Raw genomic sequence first — 26227 nt, forward strand, 5'->3', positions numbered from 1 at the left:
AAATTACTGTCTAATTAACCTTCACATTTCATCTTTTCTCGTTTTTGCTTTTTTATTGCCTTCATTTAGTTTTTAAAACCCTCCAGCTTCCCAGTAATTATTGATTTACTGTATGCCCTTGTGTTTGAATTTATGCTGTCATTAACTTCACTTTACAGCCACAGTTGCCTCATCTTCCCTTTGCAATATTTCTTTATCTTTAGTATTTATCTGTCCTGCATTTCCAAATTACTCCCAGAAACTCCAGCCATTGCTGCTCTGCCATCATCCCTGCTAATGTCCACTTCCAATCAACTTTGGTCAGCTCCTCTCTCATGCCTCTGTAGTTCCCTTTACCCCACTGATACATCTGATTTTAGCTTCTCCCTCTCAAACTGCAGGGTGAATTCTATCATATCATGATCTCTGCATCATTACACAACACCAAATCCAGACGTCTGTTCCCTGGTGGGCTCAACCACGAGCTACTTTAAAAAAGTCATCTCGTAGGCATTCTACAAATTCCTTCTTTTGGGATCCAGCACCAACATGAATTTCCCAATCTACCTGCAAATTGAAATCCCCATGGTTATCATTACATTGTCCTTTTTACATGCCCTTCCCATCTCCTGTTGCAATTTGTAGTCTACATCCTAGTTACTGTTCTGAGGCCTGTGTAAATTGAATTGGAATTGAACTTACAACTTACAAACTTTATATACAGGAGTAAAAATCTTATGTAGGACTCTCAGTAACTGTGGTGTTAACTGTTCAGGCTAACAAAATGGCTTCTTTGTATTGTTATAATGAAATGGCTTCCCTGTAATGTTACTTAATGCTGTAATGGGTTTCTGTATCTGGAATGTTTGGGTTATAACTGTAGCTCAGGGGGAACTAGTCAATGGAGAATTGTTATACTATCTTGTATCTGTGAGTTGAGCAGGAGTTCACGGTCTTTTCTCGGGAGGCGAGCGAGGAGGATGACGTGTGAGGAGCGGACAGTGGTTCCAGGGCAGTGGATACTGGACGTCGGTGGTTCGGACGGTGGCCGAAGGCTCGGAAGGTCGTTGTGGATGGAACCGGAGGCGTGAGCTCCAACGTATTAAAATATTATGTGCACCAACTGATAAACTTACTGATTTGGTGCCTTTTGGTTATCTGTTTCTACTAATCCATCACTGAGAAATAACTATAAAGTTGCAATTACTTACTCAACTTTGGTGTATTGTCTGATATTTGTGTTGCGCGTGTGTACTGGGGTTTGGGGGTATTAGACCGTATTTACACCGAAGTATTGCACTATTGGGGGGGTGACAGCGGTTCACCCTAGGCGAACGGGGGTAAATTGGGGGCTCAGATGCTATACTTATGTTACATCTCTCTCTAAATGTGCAATTTATAATAAACATTATGTACACCAGGACAGTCAATATAACATAGAAATACAGTTGCATCAGTGTGAATTAATCAGTCTGATGGCCTGGTGGAAGAAGCTGTCCCGGAGCCTGTTGTTCCTGGCTTTTATGCTGCGGTACCGTTTCCCGGATGGTAGCAGCTGGAACAGTTTGTGGTTGGGGTGACTCGGGTCCCCAATGATCCTTTGGGCCCTTTTTACACACCTGTCACTGTAAATGTCCTGAATAGTGGGAAGTTCACATCTATAGATGCACTGGGCTGTCCACACCACTCTCTGCAGAGTCCTGCGATTGTGGGAAGTACAGTTCCCATACCAGGCAGTGATGCAGCCAGTCAGGATGCTCTCAATTGTGCCCCTGTAGAAAGTTCTTAGGATTTGGTGGCCCATACCAAACTTCCTCAACCGTCTGGGGTGAAAGAGGCACTGTTGTGCTTTTCCACCACACAGCTGGTATGTACAGACCATGTGAGATCCTCAGTGATGTTTATGCTGAGGAACTTGAGGCTGTTCACCCTCTCAACCCCAGATCCATTGATGTCAATAGGGGCGAGCCTGTCTCCATTCCTCCTGTAGTCCATAACCAGCTCCTTTGTTTTTTAATGACATTGAGGGAGAGATTGTTTTCTTGACACCTCTGTGTCAGTGTGATACTACTCTCATCTGGGATTTTTTAGTCTTGCAGATTCTTAACTTTACTTTCAAGGATTCTACATATTCTCAATCCTATGCCAACTCCCTCTCAGAATTCAATTCCCACCTTAACCCTTCTGCTTACCCTCCTATCCATTCGATACAATGTGTATGTTAAACTCCCAACCACAACTCAGTGATGCCCACAATGTCATACCTGAGCATTAAAAGTGCTGTGTTCATCACCCTTTTCAATTTTACCCCCATGTTACCAGAAGTTAAATTTATATCCCTTTCTGGAGACTTTTGTAACCCCTCCTGCACTCTTCTTCCCTTTTACTTCATCCTCACTTTCCACACTGTTGAAATGTTGAACCTATTATTTAGTTTAAAGACAAACTTCACCCTATCCCAGTGATTGCAATTTTGACCTGTCTTCTGCCTAAATTCCTCCACCATGTTGGTTTTGGTACCAGAGGTGAGAATACACTGGACCTGGTTTCTACTAACATACCAGGAGCATATAAAGCCATTCCCCAGCCCCACGTTCAATTGACTGCTTCTCTTGCTGCTTCTCCCTACGTATTCTACGCTCCAACCTTTCCACCGTGAGGAGATACCTGGTGACCACTCGACCCTCCCCTGGCACTTATCCCTGCAAGCTGCAGACCACAGACCCACTGTCTCTAACGCCGGTGGCCCTGGACACCCCGAGACCACAGTTCCTGCTGCCGCCCGGTTGGACCTCGATACCATCGGATGCCCCCAGATTACGAATCTCTCTGAATCCATCCCCAGCCCCGAAGGCTTTGGACATCTCCGTACCAGTGACACTAATATCACCAACTCCAGTTCCAATGATCCCGAGCGGATTCAGAACCCGGTTTCCACTGCCGTCAGTGCTGGTTCCAATGACCATGGACACCTTCAAACTGCTAATTGCAGAACACCTAACTCCGACTCCAGCCTGGACATTGACAGTGTCACCTCCAGGCCGAGACTTTACACGCTGCCACTGGAAACCCAGTCTCCCCTTCCCCCACCACCACTCTGCAGTCCCGGGTCTCTCAGGCCCCACCGTCAGCTCTTGGGTCCACAGAGCCTCCATCTTCCTCCAACCCCACTTTCCCTGGACACTCCAACCCTCCTCTCTCCTCAGACACTACCAACCCTCTTCCCCATTCTGATCCCAACTCTCATCCGTGCCGGGTCTTCACAATTCCCTCTGACATTCCCCTCTCTGAGGCAGAACATTCTGTCCTCATTAAGGCCTCACTTTTGCCCCACTGCACCCACCGTGACATTGAACTCTTCTTCCATTGCCTCTGTATCCATGCTTACGTCTTTGGCAAGGACTCTGCAGACCGCACCGATTACCCAGTCTGCCATCGCCAACCCTCCTCTTCCTGGACACCGTGCTCTGGTCTTCTGCCTGCTCTTCTTTTTATAACTAACTGCCTGCGAAACACCAACTGTCTCAACTTTAACCCTCCTCACTCCAATTCCAACCTCACCCCTCTGTACACGCTGCTCTCCACTCTCTCCGCACTAATCCTAACCTCACTATTAATCCTCCAGGTAAGGGTGGGGTGCTATAGTAGTCTGGTGGACTGACCACTACCCTGCTGAGTCCACGAAACAACTCTCAGACAACTCCTCCTACTTAATCCTTGAACAGGACCCCACTAAGGAGCACCAGACTACTGTCTCCCACACCGTCACAGACCACATCGACTCTGGGGTCTCCCATCCACTGCCACCAACTTCATAGTTCCCGTAACCTGCACCTCTGTTTCTACCTCCCACCCAAGATCCACAAACCTGACTGTCCAGGTAGACCCAGTGTTTCAACCTGCTCCTACCCCACTGAACTTATATCTGCATACCTCCACTGTTTTATTCCCCTCGTTCAGTCCCTCCCTACCTACATCCGTCACACTTCACGTGATCTTGATCTTTTCAATGTCTTTAAGCCCCCTGGTCCTGATCGTTACATTTTCACTCTGGATGTCCAGACCCAATACACTTCCATCCCCCATCGGGTGGGCATTAAATCTCTCCACTTTCTTCAGAACAACAGAGTCAACCAGCTCCCCTCTACCACGACTCTCCTCCGTCTGGTGAAACTGGTCCTCATCCTCAATAATTTCTCCTGCAGTTCCTCCCACTACCTTCAAAACAAAAGTGTGGCCATGGGCACTCACATAGGTCCCAGCTGTGCCTCCCTTTTTGTCGGCTACATTTAACATTCCTGTTCAAAGTGTACACTGATATTGCTCCCCAACTCTTCCTATGCTAATCAAAGACTGCATTGGTGCTGATTCCTACACCCATGCTGAGCTCGTCAACTTCATCAACTTTGCTTCCAACTTCCACCCTGCCCTCAAATATACCTCGTCTATACCTCCCCTTTCTCAATCTCTATTTCCATCTCTGGAAACAGTCTATCTACTGATATCTTTTACAAACCCACTGACTCTCACAGCTACCTGGACCATACCTCGTCCCACCCCGTCACTTGTAAAATCCCCATCACCCTTCATTCCAGAATGACTGAGATGTCTTGCTCCTTCAAAGAAAAGCGATTCCCTTCCTCCTCCATCAACGCTGCCCTCACCCACATCTCTTCCATTTCACACACATCTGCTCTCACCCCATCCTCCTGCCGTCAAACCAGGAATAGAGTTCTTTTCCTCAACTACCACCCCACCTGCTTTCACATACAGCCCATAATTCTACATAACATCCGCCAGCACCAACATGACCCCACCAGCAAGCAAATCATTCCCTCCCCTGTACTCCCCCCACTTTCCACAGGGATCACTCCCAATACAACTCCCTGTCCACTCGTCCCTCCCCACTGATCTCCTGGTACTCATCCTTGCAAGCGGAACAAGAGTCACAACTGCCCCTGCACCTCCTCCCTCACCACCATTCAGGGCCCCAAACAGTCCTTCCAGGTGAGCTGACACTTCACCTGTGGGTCTGTTGGGGCCATCTACTGTATCCGGTGCTCCAGGTGTGGCCTCCTGTATATCAGAGAGACCCAGTGAAAATTGGGAGACCGCTTCACCGAGCACCTACGATCCATCTGCCAGAAAAAGCAGGATTTCCCAGTGACCTCGCATTTCAATTCTGCTTCCCATTCCCATTCCTACATGTCAGTCCATGGTCTCTACTGTCGTGATGAGGCCACATTCAGGTTGGAGGAGCAACACTTTATATTCTGTCTGGGAGCATCCAAGCAGTTGGCATGGACATCGATTTCTTGAGCTTCTGGTAATTGCCCCAATCCCCTTCACAATTCCCCATTCCCTTTTCCCTCTTTCACCTTACCTCCTTACCCTCCCATCACCTGCCTCAGGTGCTCCTACCCTTCCCTTTCTCCCATGGTCTTCTGCCCTCGATCAGATCCCCCTTCTCCAGCCCTTTATCTCTTCCATCAAACTTCCCTGTTCTTTACTTCACCTCCTCCCCCTCTCCCGGTTTCACCTATCACCCACCACCTTGTACTTCCTCCTCCACTCCCCCCACCTATTTAATCGGACTTCCCTTCTTTCCCTTCTGCCCTGATGAAGGGTCTCAGCCTGAAACGTCGACTGTTTACTCTTTTCCACAGATGCTGCCTGGCCTGCTGGGTTCCTCCAGCATTTTGTGTGTGTTGCTTTGGATTTCCAGCATCTGCAGATTGTCTCGTGTCTGTGAGTCTTCTCCTGCTCCTATTTCTATGTTCTGACATTGTACGAGATGTTGGTGAGGCCAGATTTGGAACACTATGCTCAGGTTTAGTCACACTGCGACAGGAACAATATCATGAAGCTGGACGGAGTGCAGAGGAGATTTACCAGGATGTTGCCAGGACTCGTGGGACTGAGTTATGGACAGGTTGGGACTTTTTGTTTTGTCCCCATTGGAGGGTAGGAGAATGAGTGGTCATCTTATAGAGGGGTAGACAATCATGAGGGACATACACTCAGTGGTGGAGGGGTCTCGGGAGGTAATTCTAGAGCAGAGGGTCATGGTGGACAGTGTTGTAGAGATTAATTCAGGATAATAGGGGCAGGGATGGGACAGCAGTGATATCTCAGTGGGGAGTGAGACCAGAGGAAATGTTTACCCTCCCAGTCTCAGCTCCATCTCTCACCTCAGCCTGGTTTCCATCTGTTGTTCAATGTTCCCCTGTGGCTCCTCACCAGACGTTGCCTCTGCCTCTGACACGGAGAGTCCATCGCTCTCAGTCTGACACCTTCCTGTAACAGACCCGTTATCAGTGGACTCTGACCATTGGGACTCTGCCCACCTCAGACTCGTCCCTCACCCTCGGGAGCTCCCCCTCAACACACCTTCCCTCACCCTCGGGAGCTCCCTCTCAACACACCGTCCCTCACCCTCGGGAGCTCCCTCTCAACACACCGTCCCTCACCCTCGGGAGCTCCCTCACAACACACCGTCCCTCACCCTCGGGAGCTCCCTCTCAACACACCGTCCCTCACCCTCGGGAGCTCCCTCACAACACACCGTCCCTCACCCTCGGGAGCTCCCTCAACACCGTCACTCACCCTCGGGAGCTCCCTCTCAACACAACGTCCCTCATCCTCTGGAGCTCCCTCTCAACACACGGTCCCTCACCCCCGGGAGCTCCCTCTCAACACACTGTCCCTCACCCTCGGGAGCCCCCTCTCAACACACTGTCCCTCACCCTCGGGAGCTCCCTCCCAACACGGTCCCTCACCCCCGGGAGCTCCCTCTCAACACACCGTCCCTCACCCCCGGGAGTTCCCTCTCAACACACCGTCCCTCACCCTCGGGAGCTCCCCCTCAACACACCGTCCCTCACCCTCGGGAGTTCCCTCTCAACACACCGTCCCTCACCCTCGGGAGCTCCCCCTCAACACACCGTCCCTCACCCCCGGGAGTTCCCTCTCAACACACCGTCCCTCACCCTCGGGAGCTCCCCCTCAACACACCGTCCCTCACCCTCGGGAGTTCCCTCTCAACACACCGTCCCTCACCCTCGGGAGCTCCCCCTCAACACACCGTCCCTCACCCTCGGGAGCTCCCCCTCAACACACCGCCCCTCACCCTCGGGAGCTCCCTCTCAACACACCATCCCTCACCCTCGGGAGCTCCCTCTCAACACACTGTCCCTCACCCTCGGGAGCACCCTCTCAACACACCGTCCCTCATCCTCTGGAGCTCCCTCAACACACCGTCCCTCACCCTGGGAGCTCCCCCTCAACACACCGTCCCTCACCCTCGGGAGCACCCTCTCAACACACCGTCCCTCACCCCCGGGAGTTCCCTCTCAACACACCGTCCCTCACCCTCGGGAGCTCCCCCTCAACACACCGTCCCTCACCCTCGGGAGTTCCCTCTCAACACACCGTCCCTCACCCCCGGGAGTTCCCTCTCAACACACTGTCCCTCACCCTCGGGAGCTCCCTCTCAACACACTGTCCCTCACCCCCGGGAGTTCCCCCTCAACACACCGTCCCTCACCCCCGGGAGTTCCCTCTCAACACACCGTCCCTCACCCTCGGGAGCTCCCCCTCAACACACCGTCCCTCACCCTCGGGAGCTCCCCCTCAACACACCGCCCCTCACCCTCGGGAGCTCCCTCTCAACACACCTTCCCTCACCCTCGGGAGCTCCCTCACAACACATCGTCCCTCACCCTCGGGAGCTCCCTCTCAACACACCGTCCCTCACCCTCGGGAGCTCCCTCTCAACACACCATCCCTCACCCTCGGGAGCTCCCTCTCAACACACCGTCCCTCACCCTCGGGAGCTCCCTCTCAACACACCGTCCCTCACCCTCGGGAGCTCCCTCTCAACACACCTTCCCTCACCCTCGGGAGCTCCCTCTCAACACACCGTCCCTCACCCTCGGGAGCTCCCTCTCAACACACCGTCCCTCACCCTCGGGAGCTCCCTCTCAACACACCGCCCCTCACCCTCGGGAGCTCCCTCTCAACATACCTTCCCTCACCCTCGGGAGCTCCCTCTCAACACACCGTCCCTCACCCTCGGGAGCTCCCTCTCAACACACCGTCCCTCACCCTCGGGAGCTCCCTCTCAACACACCGTCCCTCACCCTCGGGAGTTCCCTCTCAACACACCGTCCCTCACCCTCGGGAGTTCCCTCTCAACACACCGTCCCTCACCCTCGGGAGCTCCCCCTCAACACACCGTCCCTCACCCTCGGGAGCTCCCCCTCAACACACCGTCCCTCACCCTCGGGAGTTCCCTCTCAACATACCTTCCCTCACCCCCGAGATCCCATTCAACACACCGTCCCTCACCCTCGGGAGCTCCCTCTCAACATACCTTCCCTCACCCCCGAGATCCCATTCAACACACCGTCCCTCACCCTCGGGAGCTCCCTCTCAACACACCGTCACTCACCCTCGGGAGCTCCCTCTCAACACACCGTCCCTCACCCTCGGGAGTTCCCTCTCAACACACCGTCCCTCACCCTCGGGAGTTCCCTCTCAACACACCGTCCCTCACCCTCGGGAACTCCCTCTCAACACACCGTCCCTCACCCTCGGGAGTTCCCTCTCAACACCGTCCCTCACCCTCGGGAGCTCCCTCTCGACACCGTCCCTCACCCTCGGGAGCTCCCTCTCAACACACCGTCCCTCACCCTCGGGAGCTCCCTCTCAACACACCGTCCCTCACCCTCGGGAGTTCCCTCTCAACACACCGTCCCTCACCCTCGGGAGTTCCCTCTCAACACACCGTCCCTCACCCCCGAGATCCCATTCAACACACCGTCCCTCACCCTCGGGAGCTCCCCCTCAACACACCGTCCCTCACCCTCGGGAGTTCCCTCTCAACACACCATCCCTCACCCTCGGGAGCTCCCCCTCAACACACCGTCCCTCACCCTCGGGAGTTCCCTCTCAACACACCGTCCCTCACCCTCGGGAGCTCCCTCTCAACACACCGTCCCTCACCCTCGGGAGCTCCCTCTCAACACACCGTCACTCACCCTCGGGAGCTCCCTCTCAACACACCGTCCCTCACCCTCGGGAGTTCCCTCTCAACATACCTTCCCTCACCCCCGAGATCCCATTCAACACACCGTCCCTCACCCTCGGGAGCTCCCTCTCAACACACCGTCCCTCACCCTCGGGAGCTCCCTCTCAACACACCGTCCCTCACCCTCGGGAGCCCCCTCTCAACACACCGTCCCTCACCCTCGGGAGCTCCCTCTCAACACACCGTCCCTCACCCTCGGGAGCTCCCCCTCAACACACCGTCCCTCACCCTCGGGAGCTCCCTCTCGACACACCGTCCCTCACCCTCCGGAGCTCCCCCTCAACACACCGTCCCTCACCCTCGGGAGCTCCCTCTCGACACACTATCCCTCACACTCGGGAGGTCCCTCCACACTGTCCCTCATCCGGGGGAGCCTCCTTGCACCAGACCATTCTGCTACCTCGGGTCTGTTCCTCACCCTGAGGAGGTCCCACTCAACTCACTGAGCCCCAAGAGCTCCCTCACACCGACTACCCCAGTTCCTCAGTATCTCCCTCAGATCCGTCCCTCACCGCAGGGAGCTCCCTCACAACCGACCATACCAGTACCGCAGAAGCTCCCTCAAGTGTGTCCCTCAAACCCGGCCATCTCTCACCCTAGGGATATCCCTCGTCGGATGGTCTCTCGACTTCTGGAACTCCCTCTGATCCATCCCTCATGCTCGGGAGCGCCCTCACTTCAATCCATCCCACTATCTGAGGAGATCCTTCAGCCCAAGTCTGGAGCTGATTCAGCTGACTCTGTCCGCTTACATCCCAGGTTCCCGCAGTCCATCTCTTATCACCATCACACCCTCCCTCACTGAGATCCTCCTTCCCCTCCTATCCACCCTCACCTACACTCTCAGTCCCTCCCTTATCCTCAGCCATTCCCTCAGCGAGAACTTCCTCACTCTCATTCCACCCTAAATGGAACCTATATCAACGTTGGACCCTCCCTCACTGAGACCCTCCTCAGACAGCGAGACCCTGCTCAACCTCAGACCATCCCTCAATGAGACCCTCCACACCCTCAGACACCCGCGCTGAGACCCTCCTCACCCTCCTACGCCGAGACTCTCCGCTCCTTCAGACCCTGCCTCGTCGAGACCCTCCTCACACTCAGACCCTCCCTTGCCGAGGCCCTCCTCATACCCACCCCCAATGAAACCCTGATCACCGTCAGACCCTCCCTCAATGAGACCCTCCTCACCCTCAGACCCTCCCTCACCGAGACCCTCCTCACCCTCAGACCCTCCCTCACCGAGACCGTCCTCACCCTCAGACACTCCCTCACCGAGACCCTCCTCACACAGACCCTCCCTCCGAGACCCGCCTCACCCTCAGACACTCCCTCACCGAGACCCTCCTCACCCTGACCCTCCCTCACCGAGACCCTCCTCACACAGACCCTCACCGAGACCCTCCTCACACTCAGACACTCCCTCACCGAGACCCTCCTCACACTCAGACACTCCCTCACCGAGACCCTCCTCACACAGACCCTCTCCGAGACCCGCCTCACCCTCAGACACTCCCTCACCGAGACCCTCCTCACACTCAGACACTCCCTCACCGAGACCCTCCTCACAGACCCTCCCTCACCGAGACCCTCCTCACACAGACACTCCCTCACCGAGACCCTCCTCACCCTCAGACCCTCCCTCACCGAGACCCTCCTCACAGACTCCCTCACCGAGACCCTCCTCACCCTCAGACCCTCCCTCTCCGAGACCCTCCTCACACAGACCCTCCCTCTCCGAGACCCTCTTCATACTCAGACCCTCTCCGAGACCCTCCTCACACTCAGACCCTCCCTTGCCGAGGCCCTCCTCATACCAACCCCCAGTGAAACCCTGATCACCCTCAGACCCTCCCTCACCGAGACCCTCTTCACCCTCAGACCCTCCCTCTCCGAGACCCTCCTCACAGACCCTCCCTCTCCGAGACCCTCCTCACACTCACTGACTCAGGCGGAGCTCGAGCCTTGGGTATATAAATCAACCAATGACTGAGGGCTAGCAGGATTGGTGGACAGACCGATCAATAAAGAAGCGAGGAAGGCGGGGCTAGCAGGATTGGCGGACTGACCGACCAATAAAGCAGCGAGGAAGGTGGGGCTCGCGGTCTGGGCAAACGAACCGACCAGAGGCGGAGGGCGGAGCTCGCGAGCCGACGGTTTAACCGAACAAAGACGGAGCTCAGGGGTGGGCGGAGTTACCTGAGCAGTGACGTTGGGCAAAGTGCGCGCGACAGCAGGTGAATTGACCAATGACAGGCTAGAAGGTGCAGCTCGCGCAGCAGGGAGATTAACTGACCTGTAAACTCAGCCCAGTGTCCAACACTGACACATTGCTGGTGTGGGGGGATTTATCCTGTGAACTGTCCCTCTCTCACCCTCTCTGTCCATTATATTCCTGTAAACTCAGCCCAGTGTCCAACACTGACACATTGCTGGTGTGGGGGGATTTATCCTGTGAACTGTCCCTCTCTCACCCTCTCTGTCCATTATATTCCTGTAAACTCAGCCCAGTGTCCAAGACTGACACATTGCTGGTGTGGGGGGATTTATCCTGTGAACTGTCCCTCTCTCACCCTCTCTGTCCATTATATTCCTGTAAACTCAGCCCAGTGTCCAACACTGACACATTGCTGGCGTGGGGGGATTTATCCTGTGAACTGTCCCTCTCTCACCCTCTCTGTCCATTATATTCCTGTGAACTCAGCCCAGTGTCCAACACTAACACATTGCTGGTGTGGGGGGATTTATCCTGTGAATTGTCCCTCTCTCACCCTCTCTATCCATTATCTTCCTGAGAACTCAGCCCAGTGTCCAACACTGATACATTGCTGGTGTGGGGGTATTTATCCTGTGAACTGTCCCTATCTCACCCTCTCTGTCCATTATATTCCTGAGATCTCAGCCCAGTGTCCAACACTGACACGTTGCCGGTGTGGGGGGATTGATACTGTGAACTGTCCCTCTCTCATCCTCTCTGTCCATTATATTACTGTAAACTCAGCCCAGTGTCCAACACTGACACTTTGCTGGTGTGGAGGGGATTTATCCTGTGAACTGTCCCTCTCTCACCCTCTCTGTCCATTATATTCCTGTGAACTCAGCCCAGTGTCCAACACTGACACATTGCTGGTGTGGGGGGATTTATCCTGTGAACTGTCCCTCTCTCATCCTCTCTGTCCATTATATTACTGTAAACTCAGCCCAGTGTCCAACACTGATACATTGCTGGTGTGGGGGGATTTATCCTGTGAACTGTCCCTCTCTCACCCTCTCTGTCCATTATATTCCTGTGAACTCAGCCCAGTGTCCAACACTGACACGTTGCTGGTGTGTGGGGATTGATACTGTGAACTGTCACTCTCTCATCCTCTCTGTCCATTATATTACTGTAAACTCAGCCCAGTGTCCAACACTGACACATTGCTGGTGTGGGGGTATTTATCCTGTGAACTGTCCCTCTCTCACCCTCTCTGTCCATTATATTCCTGTGAACTCATCCCAGTGTCCAACACTGACACATTGCTGGTGTGGGGGGATTTATACTGTGTACTGTCCCTCTCTCATCCTCTCTGTCCATTATATTACTGTAAACTCAGCCCAGTGTCCAACACTGACCCATTGCTGGTGTGGGGGGATTTATCCTGTGAACTGTCCCTCTCTCACCCTCTCTGTCCATTATATTCCTGTGAACTCATCCCAGTGTCCAACACTGACACACTGCTGGTGTGGGGGGATTGATACTGTGAACTGTCCCTCTCTCACCCTCTCTGTCCATTATATGCCTGTGAATTCAGCCCAGTTAATTTTTAGGATTTGTTAATTCCTGCCAAACCTGGCTACTCTCTTCCACTCCCTGCACTCATCATCACAGACGGGGAAGAGATGGTAATGGACAAAAGGTAAAGGAAATGGTGACAACACACTCTGTACTCAAACATCGTGATCCACTCTGTCTAGGGAAGCTTGCCCATGACACCTCGCCTTATGGTACAGGTGCAGTCATGTCACAAGTTCTGGGTGATGGACGTGAACACCCCACAACCTCTGCATCACGTTGCCTTCATGCTGCAGTGACAAACAACATGCACAGATCGACAGAAAGGCCTCGAGTCTGGTTTGGGGTGTAAAATGTTTTAACCAGTGCTAATGTGGGTGAGGCTCAATGCTTCAAAAGTCACACCTGCTAAGTGTAGTGATCCCTCAGTCAGGAAAGACATTAAAGAGTAAGAAAACCTCCATCCATAGTGAATCAATCTTTCGCCCGAATGGGACAATTTGAAATTGACTCTGCATGATGTCTGTCTACAGCAGTTGTATTATATAGTATACTGTGTATAGAGAGTTGAGATGCATTCTCCATTGAATTGGAGTTTACAGCAAAGCAGGTAGGAATGGTGTGTATTTAATATCTCAGTAATATTGTAAATATACTGTTGATTAAACATTCTTGTTTGTTTAAATAATTTAAGGATTATCTGTAAAAATTAACGCAGTGCATGCGTCATGAAGCTACCACGTGATATGCCTCGCTTAACGTAAAAAAACAAAGTTAGAATCACATTCCCGCTCCCGTGTCATTCTTTTCATTAGTTTAAAGTTTTGTAGTTACAAAACACAGCAGGTACCCATCTCCACTCATCCCTCTTACCCGCTGTTGATCCACAGCCTCCTGTGCTGTAGCAGATCAAGCCTCTTCAAGGTATTTGATAGGTTCTGTTCGGAATGATTCAGGAATTGTGGAATTACGTGAGTGTGGCAGATATTAATTCAATCCAGAACCAGTCTTCAGTGCTTAATGGAAATTGCAGGCAAGATAATCAGCTTGATGATATTCTTGCTCTGTTTTTACACGACTTATTTTCATATTCTGTACATTTGTTATTGTAATTCATAATTTTCTGTCTTACACTGTACTGCTGACACAAAACAACAAATTTCATGACATATGTCAGTGTTATTAAACCTGATTCAGATACTGAAAAGAACAGCTTTGCAATCAAAGTTCAAAGTAAATTTATTAACAAAGTACGTATACATCACCATATACTACCCTGAGACTCATTTTCATACAAGCATTCACGTGAAAATAAAGCACGATACAACTTACCAAAATCTACACTTAAATAAAGACCGACAAACAGCTGACATGCAAAGGAAGATCAATTGTGCAGAAACAGTCTCCTTTCTCCGCAAGCTGTTTGGGAATGTTCATTTATTTTGTGTCTTTATGATATTACTTTTAATAACAGTCATAAATGAATGTAACATCACAACTGAAGTAAAACAGAAATACATTCTTAATTAAAGTAACCATGGATCATTGGAAATACAGAAACAATTACAGAGACACTTCCCAGGAATCTGAATGTGTCTTTCATTGCTTGGATTAAACCCATTATTACACTCAATCGATGAGAAATAATGAAAGATGAAAGAGTAATATGTCACTGATAATAAACCTGATTCTCAATGACAGATACACAGTCTAATTGATGCTAATATTTCACTGATATTGGATTCCCCACCACCATCACACAACCGACTGAAACCTCACACTCCCCACCACAACCCATGAACACTTCACACATCGTCCATCACCCTGTGATACGTTGGACAAACACAGTCTGAGATCTTCCTTCTCAGTTATTTCCCTTGTCGTGATTTCTCCTGGACAGGATTTGCTTGCAGGGGAGCTGTTTCCTCAGTATCTCACGTATCTGTGGACCAGGGATGTCAATGGTGAGCGACGGGTGAAGAAACGCGGTTAGACCGCACTGTGTGGGGGATCAGGACAGCAGAGAGACCCTCCTCTCATCACCCACAAAATCCATCACTTTCCACCAGGAGATTCCCTTCTTTACACCAAGAACTACACTCCCTATACACCAGGAAAATTCAATTCCTCAGAAATCACCATCAACCCCTCCCCAAACCCCATCCCTTCACCAGGAAAATCTGCTCCTCCAAACATCCCACAACAAGGATCCACCTTCTCTCGGGATCAGAGAAATTCCCGTGCTCCAAACTGGGGATAGAGCTTCCCGGAAAATGGAATCAGCTTTTCCTTCAGACCCTCCCCTCACACAGAATGCCCCTTAACCCCTCCAACTGGGGATTGTTCTCATCCCCGGATCAGGGAATTCTCCTCACCCTGAGGCCAGAGTATACATCTCATCCCTCTCAGATCAGGGGATTCTCCTCACCCCCTGAGACCAGGAAATACCTCTCAGCCCTCTCAGATCAGGGGATTCTCCTCACCCCCTGAGACCAGGAAATACCTCTTACCCTCTCAGATCACGGGATTGTCCTCACCTACTGAGACCAGGAAATACCTCTCATCCCTCTCAGATCAGGGGATTCTCCTCACCCCCTGAGACCAGGAAATACCTCTTACCCTCTCAGATCAGGGGATTCTCCTCACCCCCTGAGACCAGGAAATACCTCTTACCCTCTCAGACCAGGGGATACTACTCACCCCCTGAGACCAGGAAATACCTCTCATCCCTCTCAGATCAGGGGATTTCCTCAGCCCCTGAGACCAGAAAATACCTCTTACCCTCTCAGATCAGGGGATTCTCCTCACCCCGAGGCCAGAGAATGCCATTCACCTCCCTCTCACCCTCGGACCAGGGAATTCTCCTCACCAACTGAGACCAGGGTATTCCCACCTCTTCCCCCACCCAGTCCAGGAATTTTCCACCCTCCTCGGGCTAGGGGATCCCCCTACCCCGACGGCAGAGAATGCCTCTCATTCCCCTCAGATCAGGGGATTTGTACCACACCCCCACCTCAGACCAAGGGATTCTCATCACCCCTGTAAGACCAGGAGATTTTCCTCACCCTGAAGATAGGGGGATGCCCCCTCCCTCAGACCAGGGGATTTCCCCACTCGGATTCTGGGATTTCCCCTCTCCAGCCCAGGATATTCCCCTCAACCCTTCAGACCAGGAATTCCACTCACCAGCTCCCAAAACCAGGCAAGTTCCCTGCCCTACTGCACCGAAACACATCTCCTCACAGACCTGTGAAATTGATTGCCCAGTTCAGTGTATCGCTGTCTCCCAAACTGAGAGCAGACCTATCTCCCCCTTTCCCGGACAGTTCTGTCCAAGGGTCTCTGAGTTGAAACATTAACTCCCTCACTAATGAATGTAATCATGTCCCCTAAACCTGCAAATCAGCATATCCCATAAACAACAGACGGTCCACAGAATGGGAGATAAACTTTCCTGGAAAACGGGCACCAGAGGAAAACATTTCCCCAAACCAGGGGAACCTCTGCTCTGCTAATGACGGGGAACCCTGAGCAGGAAAGTCACAAAGTGATCGCTGAGACCATGGGGGAGATGCAAAGTGATCGCCGGCTCCGAATGGTCGCTGAGACCATGGGGGTGATGCAAAGTGATCGCCGGCTCCGAATGGTCGCTGAGACCATGGGGGAGATGCAAAGCTGAAGGGATATGAATCGAGATGGTCGGTCGATGGAAACTTGTTGCCAATAGAGGAGGAAGGTGGGCTGGGAGCCAACTGTTCAAGGCTATGTACGTGCCTAGATAAGGAGCACGCAATGTACTCAGGAATAAGGGATTCAGAGGAATGGTGGGACAACGAGGGGACAATGATCACTGTAAATAGTTTGTCTTTGGAAGTCGTGTATAATGGGGTGGAGGTGGGGGAGACGGGGAGATGGTGTTTATCAGGTGGTGGGGCAGTCCCCATTCACACTGGGTGTACTTAGGGCAGAGATTGATCGGTAAGAGGGTTTGTCTTACAGGGAGAAAGTGCCATGGTGAAACACATTCATGGAGCAGACTTGATGGGCCCAATGGCCTAATTCTGTTCTTATATCCTGCGTTGGGTGGTGACTGAGGACGGGGAGTCTCTGGTGACTCAGATGTAATCATTTCAGGGTTGGGTGTTTCACCGTTCATCAGGAAGGGAGACTCACTGATCATTGACCTGGAATGACCAAAGGCACATGAATCAGAATCACCACCTCTGGGAATGAATGTGGACAACATCTCTCACCTGATCGAGGTAGGCCTCTCGCTCCTGGGGGTCTCCCAGGTTCTTCTGTCCAAGGTACAGCACTTTGACACTGCTGATCATCCCCTCACACTCCTCATCCAACAGGAGCTCATTCACTGGGAGATTGAGAGAAGTGTTCAGTCAGAGCAGATCCAGAGACAGCAGACTTACACGGTAAGATGGGTGGTTGGGCTGGAGTGTTGGTGATGGTAAGCACAGGGACCCAGACTGACCCCAGGTTCCCCTCCTACCCATCGTTCCAGTAACCAGTCCCTCCCCCATCCACCACCAGCCTCTCTGTGTAAGCACGGGGACCCAGACTGACCCCAGGTTCCTCTCCTGCCCATCGTTCCAGTAACCAGTCCCTCCCCCATCCACCACCAGCCTCTCTGTGTAAGCACGGGGACCCAGACTGACCCCAGGTTCCCCTCCTGCCCATCGTTCCAGTAACCAGTCCCTCCCCCATCCACCACCAGCCTCTCTGTGTAAGCACGGGGACCCAGGCTGACCCCAGGTTCCCCTCCTGCCCATCGTTCCAGTAACCAGTCCCTCCCCCATCCACCACCAGCCTCTCTGTGTAAGCACGGGGACCCAGGCTGACCCCAGGTTCCCTTCCTGCCCATCGTTCCAGTAACCAATCCCTCCCCCATCCACCACCAGCCTCTCTGTGTAAGCACAGGGACCCAGGCTGACCCCAGGTTCCCCTCCTGCCCATCGTTCCAGTAACCAGTCCCTCTCCTGATCCACCACCAGCCTCTCTGTGTAAGCACGGGGACCCAGGCTGACCCCAGGTTCCCCTCCTGCTCATCGTTCCAGTAACCAGTCCCTCTCCTGATCCACCACCAGCCTTTCTGTACAACGTGTAAATTCACTTTGCTTTCCCTGGCTAGATTTGAATTCAGTAAGAAGGGAAGTGTGTATGTTAACTGAAGCCAGTAAAGATTGGCATGGTCAATAATACAAAGAAGAACAAGTTTTTCAAAGCATCGCATGACGTATAGAACTGAAGGGGAACAACTAACCCCATCCAGTGGAATGGATTGAAGAGAAATTTGACCCCAAGTCCTTGTTGAAAGTTGGATACTGTGGAGGGGGGGGGGCTTCCCCTCTCAGAGGGAGAGTAATGACATCTAGAGAGGGATCTAGATCTTTGGGTGATACAGCACTACAGTACAGAAACAAGCCCTTCAGCCCATCTAGTCCTTCCCAAGCTTCTGCTTCGTCCCATCTACTCGCACCAGGTCTGTGTCCCTCCAATCTTGTGTTACATGTTGAAATCAAACCCAGATCCACCACTTCTGCTGGCAGCTCATTGTACACTCTCACTACCCTTCGAGTGAAGAAGTTCCCACTCAGGTTTCCCGCAAATATTTTCACCTTTCACCCTTAACCCATGAACTGAAGTTCCAGTCCCACCCAACCTCAGTGGAAAAAGATTGTTTGCATTTACCCTCTCTGTATCCCTCACAATTTTTTATACCTCTATCAAATCTCCCCTCTGTCACCTACATCCCCGGAATAAACTCCTAACCTATCCAACCTTTCCCCAAAACTCAAGTCCTCAAGTCTTGGCTACATCCTTGTGAATTTTTTCTGCTCTCTTTCAATCTTATTGATATCTTTCCTGTAGGTAGGTGACCAGAACTGCATAAGATCTTCCAAATTAATCCTCACCAATGTCTCGTACAACTTCAGCATAGCATCTTAACGCCTGCAGTCAGTACTTTTATTTATGAAGGCCAATGTGCCAAAAGCTCGCTTTACAACCCTATCTACCTGTGGCACCACTTTCAAAGAGTTATGGATCTGTATTCCCAGATTCCTCTGTTCCACCGCACCGTTCCCTGTGTGAGTCTGAACCTGCTTTACATTCCCAAAGTACGATCATGCTTGTCTGCATTAAATTCCATCTGCCATTTCCCCAGCTCATCCAGATCCTGCTGCAGATATTGACAGCCTTCCTCACGCCCACTATGCCCCCAGTGTTGGTGTCTTCCACACACTGGCCGATTCAGTTTACCTTGGTCTCATACAGAACAGAGATCAGTACAGCGCAGGAACAGGCCATTCGGCCCACAATGTTGTACTGGACCAGCTAAAAAGTAAATCAAAAGGACACAGAATCTAATACCTCCTTCCCACATAATGTCCAAATCCCTCCATCTTCCTCACATCCATCTGTCAATCTAAATGTCCCTTAAAAGCCTCTAATGTATTTGCCTCTCCCACTATACCAGAGAGTGCATTCCAGGTACCCACCACTGAGTAAAAAACTTACCCCTCACATCCCCCTTGAACCTAATCCCCTCTCACCTTCAATACCTGTCCTCTGGAGTTGGGCGTTTCAATCCTGGGAAACAGACACTCCTTATCTGCTCCATCTCAGCCTTTCATAATCATAAAAACCTCGATGAGATCTTCCCTCAGCCTCCACTGCTGCAAAGAAAAAACCCGTTTTCTGCCCCAGCCAAACTGCTTGCACAAAGAAGGCCCCCGCTTACATGAGGGAAGTTGAACCCCCCCCCATGACAACAACCCTATTATTTTTACACATTTCCTTAACCTGATTACACATCTATTCCTCAATGTCCCGATGGCTATTGGGGGTTCTGTTGTACAATCCATCAGTGTGATTTCACCCTTCCTATTCCTGAGTTCTACCCAAATGAACAGTCTCTGACCCTCCATTGTGTCTCTCCCGAGTGCAACTGTGATATCGTCAGAACTTCTCAGCTCCAGCTCAAAAGTGAGCAACGTCCCCTTCATGAGCACAAACTTTTGTAACGTCAAACCCCCTTTTTGAGTATCCATGCCTTGCTTGTGGAAGAATTCCACCCCCCCTGCATCTCTCCGTAAACATCGGCATACCACTTCCACGGGGCAGACAGAGCAGGGACTCCCCCCCACCAGGGCTGAAAGTGGTGGGGTTTGGGGGAGAGGGAATGCCAGTCTCTGTTTGGGGAGATGCTCCATGCAGACCCCAACCACATGAAGGCCAGATACATCAGAAAGGGTCCCTCTGATCAGGAGTACCTGACGATCCCCTATCAGAACTCAGTGGTTACCTGGGATCATCTCATAGGTTTTGCACGTGGTGTCCGTCGGCTTCTCCTGCCCGGCGTTGGGGCTTGTCCTCCTATCTGGATCTGGGACGAGAGAAGGTCCAGGTGAGAAATGGAGTTTGGGGGATAGGTCCAGGGCTGAGACTGATTCTTCCTACAACGTCCACACACCAGCCAGCTCTGTTCTTCCACCACACTCCCCCAGTCTCAGTTCCATCAGCCTGACACACTCCACACACAGACTCCTTCCCAATCCCTCCGTTTGCTCATCCCCCAACCTCATCCGTCATTCAGAAGGACAGGCTCGTAGGCAGAGGAAGTGGGGTGGCTCTCTTGCTAAAAACTAAAATCAAATCCTTAGAAACAGGTGAATAATATTGGAAGATGTTAAATCCTTGGGGGTTGAGTTAAGAAAATGCAAGGATAACAAGACCCTCCTGGGGGTGATATACAGGATTCTCAACAGTAGCCAGGATGTGGGGCAGAAATTACAACGGGAGATAAAAAAAAGGCAGGACAAAAGGGCAATGTTACGATGGTCATGGGCGATTTCAATGTGCAGCAGATTAGGAAACTCAGATTGGGGCTGGATTCCAAGAGAAGGCATGAGAGTGGAGCTGGCCAAAGTTGATTGAAAGGGAATACTAGCAGGGATGACAGTAGAACTGCAATGGCTGGAATTTCTGGAGCAATTCGGAAGGTGCAGGATAGATAAACCCAAAGAAAAAGAAGTCTTTTAAATGGAGGATGATGCAACCATGATGACAAGGGAAGTGAAAGTCGGCATAAAAGCAGAATAGAGGGCAGAGAATAGAGCAAGAATTAGTGGGAGGTTCGAGGATTCAGAAGCTCTTAAAAACCAATAGAAGGTAACTGGAAAAAACAATAAGGAGAAAAAAGCTGAAATATGGAAGTAAGTTAGCCAACAGCATAAAAGAGGATGCAAAAAGGTTTTTCAGATATATCAAGAGTAAAAGAGAGGGGACAGTGGATATTGGACGGATGGAAAATGATGCTGCAGAGGTAGGACAAAGAAATGGTGGATGAACTTAATAAATGTTTTCAAACTCAAGTTCCAGTTCAGTTTACTTTCATTCAACAGTACACTTTTTTAAAATCACCAAACGAAACAACGTTCCTCCGGACATACGTAAAACACTCACACAGATTAATATCAACACTTGTAGATTCATAAATAATAAGGTGCATTTGTGACACAAGTTAAAAAGTAGACCGCATCATGCTTCAAGTGTGATGTGACCTGGCAGGAGGCTGGGAGTTCAGTGTCTGACAGCCCGGGGAAAGAAGTTGTTTCCCATTCTAATAGTTCTTGTGTCAGTCTGTACGATGGAAGAAAGCAGCTGTACATCTGAAACTGGAGAGTGTCATGGGGTAAGAGTGAGTGAACTTGCTGATACTAAGGAGAAGGTGCTTGGGAAGCCAAAAGGGCTAAAGGTAGGTAAATCACCTGGACCAGATGGAATACACTCCGGGGCTTTGCAAGAGATGAAGGCATTAGCAGGGATATTTCAACAACACTGGATTCTGGAATGGTCCTGGAAAATTGCAAATGTCACTCTGCTCTTAAAGAAGGGAGGGAGGCAAAGGACAGGAGATTATAGGCTAGTTAGGCCTGACTTCACAGGCTGGGAAGGAGTCCATTATTAAAGATGAAGTTTTGGGGTACTTGGAGGCACATGAGAGAAAAGGCCGATGTTAGCATCGTTTCCTTAAGGGGAGATCTTGCCTGAGAAATCCGTTGGAATTCTTTGAGAAAATAACAGGCAGAATAGACAATTGGTGGATGTTGTGCATTTGGATCTTCAGAAGGCCTCTGACAAGCTGTCACACACGATACTAATAAACAAGAGCCCATGATTTTACAGGAAAGATACGAGCATACTGTAGTTAGTAGACTGACTGACTGACAGAGGGAAAGATTGGGATTAAAGGCCTTTTCTAGTTGGCTGTTGGTGACTGGTGGTGTTCCATAGGGTTCAATATTGGAACGGCTTCTGTATGACCCATGTATCTGTTCTCCATCTGCATGCTATTCTGAGTTTCACGTTTATTATGGTAACTAGTCACATGAGTGGGGACGGGGTCAAAGTGAAGGGAGTAAGTTCCACCTTCATGCTTTATTCATTGCAGTTTGTAGTAGATGGGGACGGACAGATGTCGTATCTTTTGCTGATCACGCAATAACACTCAATTACACTTAGCTTAGACTTGGGCACGCTTAAGTTTCATTGATTCAAGATTGTACATTTACTAATTGCTAATAAAGGATCAAATACATATTGAGCTTTTTGTAAAATTGATTATTGGAGTGAGGGTGCATCATGTCAAATCCGTAGGGTTGCCAGCAGTGGCAATTGTTTTGGTTTGTTTGGCCATGACAGCTTCTTTTCACATTATATGTCAATGATATGGATGATGGAATTGGTGGCTTTGTGGTCAGGAGCATTTCTGGGCCTCTTATCTCAGAAAGGATGTGCTGGCATTGGAGATGGTCCAGAGGAGGTTCACGAGAATGATCCCCCTGGGAATGAAAATGTTCGAGAATGAGGAGTGTTTCATTGCTCTGGGTCTGTGCTCACTGGAGTTCAGAGAAAGAGGGTGGATCTCATTGAAACCTATGGAATAGTGAAAGGTCAGTATAGAGCGGATGTGAAGACAATGTTTCCTATAGTGGGGGAGTCTAGGACAGAGAGGGCACTTCCTCAGAACTGAAGGACTTTCCTTTGAAACAGAAGTGAGGAGGATTTTCATTGGCCAGAGGATGGTGAACCTATGGAATTTATTACCACAGAAGACTGTGGAGGCCAAGTCATTGGTCATATTTAAAGCAGAGGTTGATAGGTTCTTGATTAGTAATGGTGTCAAAGGTTACAGGACAAGGCGGGAGAATGAGGTTGAGAGAGACAATGTCCCTACTCAGCAGCCATAACTCTAATATAAATGAAACATAAAGTAACTTTATTATCACAGTACATACATGCCAACATATACAACCCAGAGAATCATTTTCTTGCAAGCATTCCCAGGAAAAAACTAAAATATACAACAGAAAGTGTGAAAACCTCGACATAAAACAAACAACCAGTGTGCAACAGAAGACAATTTGTGGAAATAAATCAAAGATAGATGATGATAAATGCTAGACACATGAGTTGTGGAGTCCATAAAAATGAGTGTGTAGGCTGTGCAATCAGTTCAGAAGTGAGTTGAGTAAAGTCGCCCAAACTGGTGTAGGAGCCATATGGTTACTGTTCCTGAACCTGGGGGTGTGGGACCTTGGGCTCCTGGAACCATTTCCAACTTCAGGCCCCATTCCTTCGTGATGAACCCTCTAACTCACGACCAGTCAGTCACTTAACTCTCCTCCTTCACAAAGCCCAGCTCTCAACCCTTGTTCCCGACTGTCGGACCACCCACAAGCTCGCCACACAAACAGCCACAGTGGCTTGTTGTTGAAAGTTACAGCACCTTCCTTTCAAAGCCCACACACAACACCTCCAACAGAGGGATCTCAATACAGGACAGAGAATTGTCCAGACAGGGGACGAGTCAATGACACCGGTGCTACCCACCCCACGGGAAACCACATCCAACAGGGGAGACAATGCACGACTGAGAATTGTCCAGACGGGGGACGAGTCACCGACACCGGTGATCCCCACCCCACGGAAAACCACATCCAACAGGGGAGACGATGTACAACGGAGAATTGTCCAGACAGGGGACGAGCCACTGACACCGGTGATCCCCACCCCACGGGAAACCACATCCAACAGGGGAGACGATGCACGACTGAGAATTGTCCAGACGGGGGACGAGCCACTGACACCGGTGATCCCCACCCCACGGGAAACCACATCCCACCGGGAGACGATGCAGGACTGAGAATTGTCCAGACGGGGGACGAGTCACTGACACCGGTGATCCCCACCCCACGGGAAACCACATCCAACAGGGGAGACGATGCATGACTGAGAATTGTCCAGACGGGGGACGAGCCACTGACACCGGTGATCCCCACCCCACGGGAAACCACACCCAACAGGGGAGACGATGCACGACTGAGAATTGTCCAGACGGGGGACGAGCCACTGACACCGGTGATCCCCACCCCACGGGAAACCACATCCAATAGAGGGATCTCAATACAGGACAGAGAATTGTCCAGACAGGGGACGAGTCAATGACACCGGAGATCCCCACCCCACGGGAAATCACATCCAACAGGGGAGACGATGCACGACTGAGTATTGTCCAGACGGGGGACGAGCCACTGACACCGGTGATCCCCACCCCACGGGAATCCACACCCAACAGGGGAGACGATGTACGACTGAGAATTGTCCAGACGGGGGACGAGTCAATGACACCGGTGATCCCCACCCCACGGGAAACCACATCCAACAGGGAGACGATGCACGACTGAGAATTGTCCAGACGGGGGACGAGTCACCGACACCGGTGCTCCCCACCCCACGGGAAACCACATCCAACAGGTGGGACGATGCACGACTGAGAATTGCCCAGACAGGGGACGAGTCACTGACACCGGTGCTCCCCACCCCACGGGAAACCACATCCAACAGGGGAGACGATGCACGACTGAGAATTGTCCAGACGGGGGACGAGTCACTGACACCGGTGATCCCCACCCCACGGGAAACCACATCCCACAGGGGAGACGATGCACGACTGAGAATTGCCCAGACAGGGGACGAGCCACTGACACCGGTGATCCCCACCCCACGGGAAACCACATCCAACAGGGGAGATGATGCACGACTGAGAATTGTCCAGACGGGGGACGAGTCACTGACACTGGTGATCCCCACCCCACGGGAAACCACATCCCACAGGGGAGACGATGCACGACTGAGAATTGCCCAGACAGGGGACGAGTCACTGACACCGGTGCTCCCCACCCCACGGGAAACCACATCCAACAGGTGGGACGATGCACGACTGAGAATTGCCCAGACAGGGGACGAGTCACTGACACCGGTGATCCCCACCCCAAGGGAAACCACATCCAACAGAGGGATCTCAATACAGGACAGAGAATTGTCCAGACAGGGGACGAGTCACTGACACCGGTGATCCCCACCCCACGGGAAACCACATCCATCAGGGGAGACGATGCAGGACTGAGAATTGTCCAGACAGGGGACGAGCCACTGACACCGGTGATCCCCACCCCACGGGAAACCACATCCAACAGGGGAGACGATGTACATCAGCTACAAGGGCATCCAGTGAGAGAGATTCTCCATTCCCCACAGAAACTAGGTCTTGGTTCCTGAGGATGTATCTCCTGCTGGGACAGGGGACAGTTCCCGGCTGAGTTCACCAGTAGACGGTCCTTTGGCTTGTTCCTCTGAGGAATTCCAGTGAACTGGAGTAAAGGACCACAGACGTGGGAGGGTGACGGAGAGGAGACACCAGACCTGGTGACCAGACCAGGACGGGGGAAGAAACCAAAACCATTCGGTGTCCCTTCACCGATTCGCTCCCTCAAACCTCCGTCACTCCACGTGACCCCCTCAGTGGGAGTGAGGAGGAATTTCCAGTACTGAAACCGAGGAGAATCATTCCCTTTGGTGAACCCAACCATGGATACCTGAGCTTGCAGACCCTGCTGGGGTGGTGGACAAACCCGGACCAGGTCCTCCAGTCGCAGACCCCTGGGGTTCCTGAGTGGTGTCCGACTGGGAATCTGCAAAGAGAGAAACAGGGTGGGTGGGGACAGGCGAGCAGCGGATCAGGGTGGAGAGAGAAAATGAGTTGGGGAGTGGTCATCACGAACAGAAACATCTATAATCTACCAGTGTGAAACTGGTCAAACCTCTGGATCTGCACACAATCTAATCCCCTCAGACAGTCCACACCCTCCCTCTTCACTCAATCCTCTCCCCTCAGTGCCCATTCCTCACTCCTCTGACCCCCCTACCATCCTTCACTCCTCTACCTCACACCCATCTCTCACCCGATGACCATTATGAAACAACCACTTAAATCACAAATAAGAGAAAATCTGCAGATGCTGGAT

At 51.4% G+C, this 26227-nt stretch overlaps 1 protein-coding gene across 3 annotated transcripts in view; it reads right to left on the reverse strand.

Annotated features, from left to right (window-relative positions):
* Nucleotides 1-14072: 14072 nt before the first annotated feature.
* LOC132387603 (uncharacterized) overlaps nucleotides 14073-26227 on the reverse strand; it is a 156464-nt gene continuing 144309 nt past the window's right edge. For all 3 annotated transcript variants that reach the window (XM_059959976.1, XM_059959975.1, XM_059959973.1), the window contains 4 exons: nucleotides 25799-25894; nucleotides 20164-20244; nucleotides 17099-17214; nucleotides 14073-14787 (listed from right to left, as the gene is read on the reverse strand). In XM_059959976.1, coding sequence (XP_059815959.1) covers nucleotides 14710-14787; nucleotides 17099-17214; nucleotides 20164-20244; nucleotides 25799-25894 — 371 coding nt within the window. In that variant the 3' untranslated portion in view covers nucleotides 14073-14709. The remainder of the gene's footprint in view (nucleotides 14788-17098; nucleotides 17215-20163; nucleotides 20245-25798; nucleotides 25895-26227) is intronic.

The sequence above is a fragment of the Hypanus sabinus genome, unplaced genomic scaffold (genome assembly GCF_030144855.1).
Source record: "Hypanus sabinus isolate sHypSab1 unplaced genomic scaffold, sHypSab1.hap1 scaffold_202, whole genome shotgun sequence".
Lineage (NCBI taxonomy): Eukaryota > Metazoa > Chordata > Chondrichthyes > Myliobatiformes > Dasyatidae > Hypanus > Hypanus sabinus.